This window comes from Lactuca serriola, chromosome 1, assembly GCF_051521515.1.
Source record: "Lactuca serriola cultivar US96UC23 chromosome 1, Lser_US96UC23_V15, whole genome shotgun sequence".
NCBI classification, from domain to species: Eukaryota; Viridiplantae; Streptophyta; class Magnoliopsida; order Asterales; family Asteraceae; genus Lactuca; species Lactuca serriola.
Window position 1 is genome coordinate 35,114,307 of NC_136408.1, and position 8,612 is coordinate 35,122,918.

Below are 8,612 nucleotides of genomic sequence, written 5' to 3' on the forward strand. Positions count from 1 at the left end.
TGAATCAAAGCCAGTGGTTTTTCATGTCTAGATTTCCTTATTTTTCATTTTGTAAATGTATAGAGAGAGCAAACAAGATAAATTGCAGGTTTGAGAAATTTGTTAATGCATGATTAGTTCTTGAAGCTTTGGAGTGGAAAGAAATAACTGCGGAAGCAAGCAAAACAAGTTTATCATTTTCTGTGTGCATTTTTTATATTAGTGAAAAGAAATGAAAATATTGGTTAAGAATATGAGAAGTTTATCATTTTCTGTGTGCATTTTTTATATTAGTGAAAAGAAATGAAGATATTGGTTAAGAATATAGTAGAAACTCGGTTAAAATTAAATTATCCAACAACACAAGTTTAACATCTAATATTAGATTTCAAAGTTCATGGAAAGAAGAAACACAACAAAACATAAAGGATAGAAACCTAAATTATCCATCAAAGATGCAGGAACTGCCACAGAAAACCATTCTCATGGTAGCTCGTGCATCTTCTTCCATCTTAAAATAAAACAAAAGGAAAGATAATTCTAAAATATTCACAACACCTCAACAATTCGATCAGCTGCAATGCTAGCAGATACTTGATTTTGTTCTCTTGAAACCATCTTCTTAATCTTGATCAACCATTTGAACCACCAAACTCCATAATCATACAAGCTAAGAGCAATGTACATCCCGATCCCCCCAATAATCCCATTCGAAATCGAGTATGTTAAAGGCATGAGTAAAATGGTCACAAATGCGGGTACACCTTCTTTAATGTTATCCCACTCGATATCTTTGATCACCTTCATCATCAAAGCCCCGACCATGACTAAAGATGGACCAATGGCCCATGGTGGCACACTGCTAAATAATGGAATGAAAAATATTGATAAAAAGAAATAAAAGCCAACAAGGATTGCAGTTAATCCTGTTCTGCCACCTTCTCGAATCCCAGCTGAGGATTCGATGTAAGTGGCGATTGGAGAGACACCAAGCGTGGACCCCACGATTGAGGTCCCTGCATCGACCATGTATGCTACATATTCCCCTTGGAAACCGCCTTTTTCATTAGTAAAACCCCCGAGTTCTGCCATTGTATATAACGTACCCGTGGTGGCAAGTATGTCTACGTATAATAAAGTGAATAGGGCAACCCATACTTCACTTCGGTTAAAATTGACGAAGCTAATTGCACCTAGGGTGGACTCGATTTTGTGAAAATCTACCACATTTTTGAAGTAATTATATCTTGTGTCGCCTACAGGTGTGTCGGGAAAAACCGTCACGGACGTGTGCCTAATCCATGATATTAAGGTGACAAACAAGATACCATAAATCATGCTTCCTTTAATATCCTTCATTAGCCCATAACATGTGATTAGGAACCCGACTAAGCCCAACCAAAATGTTGGGCTTTGCATGATTCCATCGGTACATGCCCCGGTAATCGAATTTTTACTAGTGCATGCTGCTAGGGTTACTAAGGTGTCAGGATCAGGACCTACAAGCCCAATACCTTGATTAGCTTGTAAGCCCACAAACGCTATAAAAAGCCCGATTCCGGCTGCGGAAGCTAACCGAACCGATCGGGGTATGAGTCGCGCTAGCTTGGCACGCAGACCAAAAGTTGCAATAATTAAAAAAACACAAGACTCAACCAATACAATGGCCATAGCTGTTTCATAAGAAATGGACCCCGACCCATGAAAGCCCACTAGGTTGTAAGCCAAGTAAGCGTTTGGGCCCATACCAGGAGCCAATGCCAAAGGCAAGTTGGCAAATATTCCCATGGCTAATGACCCAATCATCGATGACAAAGCAGTGGCGACAATAAGGTCGCTTTTTAGCTTTGAAAGACAATTTTCATAACCGATATTGGGTTTGAACATGCAATCTGGGGAAATAAATGTTGTTGTTTGGTTGGATGAAGGAGGAGGAGTGCAATCGGAAACAGAACACGTCCCACCGGAATCAGTCAGGATTGTGGCGTTGACTGTGATGATGTAGGCCATGGTGAGAAATGTCGCGGTTGCAGCCCGAAGTTCTTGTGTGAAACAAGTCTTTCGAGCTTGTAACTTGAAATATTTGCCAATCTTGCTATTTGAAATCGAATCATTCAATTTTTTTCCAAAATCTTCCCATAAATTCCCCATTTTTTCACAAACCCCATTTCCGTATCTTGAACACAACCCCCCTCCTCCCATATTTGAGTAACCTTTCTCTGAGAGGTTTGCCTAGTTTACTCTTATTATAAGACACACATCTCTCTTTTTATTGGCCGTAGTGTGTGTTATCTCTACTTGTGAATAATGCAATATGACTTGTATCTTGCTTTAAATGTAGGGAGAAAAAGGATCAATTTTAAATGATGGAAACCTAACTGGGTCTTTTCGAAGTTTGTGAAAGATTCTGTTTTTGTTCTAGGAATTTACTTGTTTTATTTGAGCTGTGTACAAAAACTTACTTTTTTTCCTTTAAAAAATGCATCACATTGATAACATGAGATTTTAAAAAATATCAGCTGAAATGATTTTTAAGATTTTGTATTTTGAACTTTTTATTCATTTTTCATAAAACTAGTTTATAACCCGTGGGAACCACGGTTAAAAAATTAGTTAAATTTTCTAAGTAAAAACTCAAAACTATTAATTAATAATTTTAAATAACTTATTAATTAAAAGATATTTTTTTAATTATATATAAAATTATAATCGTTGGTTCAAATAAATACGTAAAATATATTATCTTATAATTTGTATAAATTATATTTTATTATAATTGATATAAATTTTATTTTATTTTTATTCTAATATTATTAATTTAATGTAATTAAAATGTGATTTAAATTTTGAATTTTGAAATTTGAAATGGAGAATTATTAGATTGACAAGTGTCATGATATTAATTACAAGTGCCAATAGAATGACAAGTGTCATGATATTAATTACAAATGTCAATAGATTGACAAGTGTCATGATATTAATTACAATGTCTAATATGGTGACACATGACAAAAAAGCTACTCTTTTATTAATATAGGGAGATATTACTAGATTATGACCCGCATTAAACGCGGGGAACACATAAATAAAATATAAATGTATATAGATATTGCAGAATAATTATATATATAAAAAAAAATTAGGGTTATTGATATTATTGAAATGTGTATAAAATACACTGAGGTTGGTAAATATATATAGTCGTTGAAGGACCTCTTTGTAAACAACATTTTTTGTTTTATTAGTTGAACGACCTTCATCGCCACAAAGTATCTTCAAACTTTTTTTTACTTGTGACACCGGAAACAGCTACATATAGTTAACTATGCACAAAAACGGCTCTACGCAAGTATATTCCAATGTTTAACAAAGTACTTTCAAAAAACATTATTATTTTATGGTTATATTTCGAAATAGAATTGTTTATTTTAAAAAATAACAACTTATTATTTTATATGAAATGAACCACATAACCCCCCACCACCACCACCACCCACACCCACACACACATACAATATTAAATATAAAAAAAAAAAAAAAAAAACTCTAACAAAGAAATATAAAAACATTTATGCTTGCTCGATTTAGATATTGCCCATTACTCATTGAAAATGTCAAAATACATAATTGGCACACAACTTACTTGTTATTATGAGACGAATTAAACAATTTAAACAAATGATGATTTTTTATTTTTATTTTATAACAATGATTCTTTCACATATAACTATTAAATGGTTATTCAAGATGAATTAAAAGTTCATTGCTATTTCTTGTCAATTTATAAGTATGTTTCGACCACTTTTGCATCAGATAAAAAACATATAGGTTCTTTTAGTATTACTGCAATCCTACTTTCATATAAAGTTACTTTTTTCGCATAAGACCAAACTCGGTGTTTTTAAGCATTATTATCATCCTATATTATACATTCTTGATAGTTTTTAAAAGTCGTTGCAATTTCTCATTTCTTTTTGAAAGTTCGTTGTTTTTTCTTGTTGCTTTTAGAAATAAGTTTTAGACTATTTTTTTTGTATCAAATCAAATTTGAAGGTTATTTTTGCATTATTACCATTGTATATGTTACATTTCATTTTTATTATTTGAATATAGTTTTTGTAGTTCAAAACCGATACAAATATAAAAATAATGACTACATATTAACCGACTCTCTATAATGTATAATTAAAAATCAAGACATTATAATCATAATTTATTGATGTTAGTTAATATGTAATTTATTTGGGGATGAGGTTAGTTTTTGGTTACTTATTTGGGAAGTATAATATCTATTCTGCATTACAAGTGTTTATCTTTTAAATTTAGCATTCGTTACTTTAGAATTTTATTTTGGCTTGAAATAACCATGATCATCCCATATTTAATATTTTTCTCTTCTTGCACCTTTACTTCCTACTGACTTGCATTCACTAAAACAAGATTTAACATTTTTTTTAAAACAAATATGAACAATAAACTATTAAACTCAATGGATATGCTAAAAGAGACATGAGACTTGCCTTTTGTGAGATCAATAATACCAAATTAGACCACTTTCTGCAAAATAATTTAAGAACCGAAGAAAACCTGATTGCCCAAATATCTAATATTATTATTTAAGTCATAACCTGTTATATTCCGACAAAATTGAAAATTTCAGCCAAAACTCTGTTACATGCCATCAAAGTTGAAAAAAATCTTTTAAAGTTAAATGATGGTATTAATTTAAAAAATTATCTTTCACTTTTTGTTGGATGTATTTTTTTTATGACAAAAATAATTATCAGTCCAAACATAATCCATAAAAATCATCATGGCCAAATCATAGATCGTTTCATCAACAAAATAGAATACCACAGTCGTAGATGATAATCCAGTTAGAACATCTTTTTCTAAAAAATCAAGAAATGGACAATTTATTAGAATCTTATCACGTTGATAAAAGTCATAACAAAGTGACATAGATTGAATCGATAGTTTACAATAAATATAAAAAATGAAGCCCTATCACAGATAGAAAACCTGAGGATGAGACAAAAAAACATGTAACACTACAAAGTTGGAAACATAAAAAACACATGATGCTAAAAATCTAGAAAAAAAAAACCAAAATTTATATATGGTTATGAGGTGAGCGTAGAGAACTTGTGTCAGATTCTTTGAGACATTTCGTCAAACACCTAAGACGTTTGTTCTAATAACCCATATTTTGAATGTAACATGACAAAAAAATCCAATGTTACAGGAAAGTATAGAAATGAACTAAATTAACATGTATTTAGATTATACAAATTATTTTGAACAATGTTCCTTCAAAAATATACTTATTGCTGTTTCATACCTACATACAAAGTTTAATAAAAACAATGTTAATTGTAATTATGCAATTTGATTCTACAATCAAATAAAAAAATTTCTATAATACCATAAATATGATATTCAAGGAAATAAGATCATTCCTAGTTTAGATTCTAACTCCTTAGCCTACTTTTGATATGGTTCATATGTTAATATTTAGAGAAACCGGTAGAAAACGATGTTGATATTAAGTGTTGTATATTGTTGTTACCGATAAAAAACTAAGTTGTAGTTTTAATTAAAAGTTCTTTTTTCATGGTATGTATGTTGCTATAAATTGTAAAAAAAAAATCACATAGGTATTGCAGTTTGTAGAGGTTGTTGAGTATCGAGTCTAAGTTAATAGGTTAAGAATTTAATATGAAAAATTATACATTTTTGTTTTGTTTGACTTAATCTAGACTGAATGATGTTAATCGATTTCATGTAAGCTGTGACAAAGAATATCAAAATATAATATGAATACGTATATTTGATACGGGAACAAAAAATAATCGAGAAAAAAATATAAAAAAGCAAAAGAAGGTACTGATCTTCTAGTGCACAACAATGAAGGCTTGAAGCAGATAGTGATGATGGAAGTGATAAACAATAAGAATGATGTTGTAGGAGAAGGTTTGAAGAAAAGTAACGATCGAAAATAAATGTGAGCCGCAAATTCAAGGATGAATCGTATATGTATGTGATAATTTGAATCTGATTTTTTGGTATTAATGGTTTCCTAATAAAAATGGATTTTATATTAATGATTTGCTAATATAAACGGATTTATATTAATGGTTGATATTTAATGCCTTAATTGAAATGGTTTCCAATAATATGTTTTTAAAGTTGACTATTTTAAAACCTTTATAACCGGAAATTCAAGATTTAAAATAGGGAAAATTTATTAAAATTAAATACATTCTATTTCAATGGATTTAAGTTAATTCTGTTTGACAATTGGAAAACATTTATTAAAATTAAATGCATTCCATTTGGGGAAGATAATGTCACCAATTTGATGTAAAGGTGGAAAACATAAGATTGAAATGCAGTCAATGACCCAGATTGTTTCAGATGATATCATAAGATTTTTGTTTTAATATATATTAAAGATAACATAATTATTGATATGTTTATTTCTGAGTTTTTTTAAAAAGAAAAACTAATCAGGTTTAAATTTTGAAGCCAAAAACTATAAATAATTAAATTAAGTTATGAACAATATTAATTAGGGTTAATGATGACATAGATCGTCAAAAGATGTCTTGAAGGAGATGCTTGCTTCAGTTTGTAGAGATTTGTGTGAAGCCAAAGCAAAGGTATGATAATTGTAGATGCAAGGAAGAGGCAATACGCAAATTCTAAGAATACATGAGAAAAAGGAACCACCTTATGGTACTACATTCTGTTATGAATACACAAAGCATCAACTGAAGCACAACCATTGGCATAAGGAAGAAGAGGATTAAGGAATTATGGTTTAAGAGAAAAAATAGAGGAGAAAGATGAGGGCAGTTATTCATGTTTTTGGCTAGATTTATGGAGAAACTGATGTCTCATATATAAATAAAATGATATGCTTTAATTGATAACATAATTGTCGATTTTAAAGATTCTATAATTAAATGTAATTATGCCCGAATTGTGAAATATATTTTCTAAAGTATGAATAGATTCTATAATTAAATATGAATAGATTTTATAATTAAAGATTCTACAATTTAATGTAATTGTGTTTGAAATGTAATTGGTAAATTTAAAGATTCTATAATTAAATGTTTGAATTCTATTTTTGAGAAGATGATGTCATCAATTTGATCTAATGGTTAAAATCATATGATTGAAATACAATCAAGGGTCTTGATTGTTTCATTGGTGAATTAAAGGTTCTCTTTTAATAATATTTAGAGATTTCAATAATCATTAAAATTAGGACAAATAAAACACTTAAGTTTGGTTGAAATACACGGATTTATTTTTTTGTGATAATTTAAATCAAATTTAAAGGGCTTTAATAAACAATGAAAAGAAAAAAACTTTTATGCCAAACATAAGAGCGTTAATGAACCATAAATACACAAATTATTAAAATTGAAAGAAAAAATTGCAAACTTCCTGCTTTTATAAATCTAAAATACGCAAAAGGCTAAATTTATAAAGTTTTATTAAATGTAAGTTCTTTTATATAATTTGCCCTTAAATTTATATCGATATAATTCGTATTTACGAACGCTTAAATGTTTTTAATTTAATATGTTACATTGATTAGAGTTAGGTTACCTTTTGACCATTGTCGCTTACATACACACAAAAAAAATATATATATCTTATGTTTTGTTAGTTATATAAGCACTAAACTTTTATAAAGAAAACGAATCTTACAAATATCTAATATCATATAAGTCCCAGGTTGTTTTATTTAAATGTTCTGATAATTGCTAAATTATATTGTAAATTATATATTTTCCATGAAGGGTTTTATTATAAAACTCTAAGCAATTAATTTTACAGATCTACCCTAATAAATGAAAATTTTATTGTCACTTGTCATTCTTTCATTTATTTGGCCATATGTCATTTTGTCATAATTTTGAAATATATTTATTTTACACTTGTCAATTACTTCATTATTCATTTCCACTATATCATTAATTTAGTTTCCATAAATTAAACCTACTATAATAATTATTAATTTCAAATTTCAAATTTCAATTTCAATTTCAAATAAATTTACACTTTAAACATTTGTATTTAACATTTTATTATAATAACTCATTTAATACACGGGTCTAACAATTAAACACATAATTTTAATTAATTAATTTTTTGAACGTTTTTTTTTCTCATAATTTTCACTTATTTCATATTTCAAATTCAAAATAAACTTTTCATCTTTTTTTAAAATAAATAGATAAACAGACATCTAGCAAGTAACTAGAAGCTGCAGAATGAGTACAAGTAGAAGAATTAAAACTGACAGATTACAAACATGAAATAAACTTTTCATCTAATCGCTCCTGTTTAACATTATGTTTTAATTAACTCGTATAATATACCGTTTTCACAACTAGTCTTTAATATCACGTAAGCAATTGTTTTGTACAAAAAATGGTCTTTTTATTTATTTATTGTGAAAAAATGGTCCTCGGTTCACATGTTCGCTTTCAACTTTGGGGCCAAACCCACTAAGCTGGGTAAAAGTGAGGTTAGTTGCCTATTTAGCCCCTGCATTTAAGGAACATCACAAATAAGTCTATAATATTTTTTTATATGGCTGTTTGGTCCTTTTT

The 8,612-nt window shown here is 28.9% G+C and overlaps 1 protein-coding gene across 1 annotated transcript; it reads right to left on the reverse strand.

Annotated features, from left to right (window-relative positions):
* Positions 1–318: 318 nt before the first annotated feature.
* AZG2 (Xanthine/uracil permease family protein) lies at positions 319–2,278 on the reverse strand. Its single transcript, XM_079023327.1, has one exon. The coding sequence runs from the start codon at positions 2,179–2,181 to the stop codon at positions 529–531; it is 1,653 nt and encodes a 550-aa protein (XP_078879453.1). The 5' UTR covers positions 2,182–2,278; the 3' UTR covers positions 319–528.
* Positions 2,279–8,612: the final 6,334 nt, after the last annotated feature.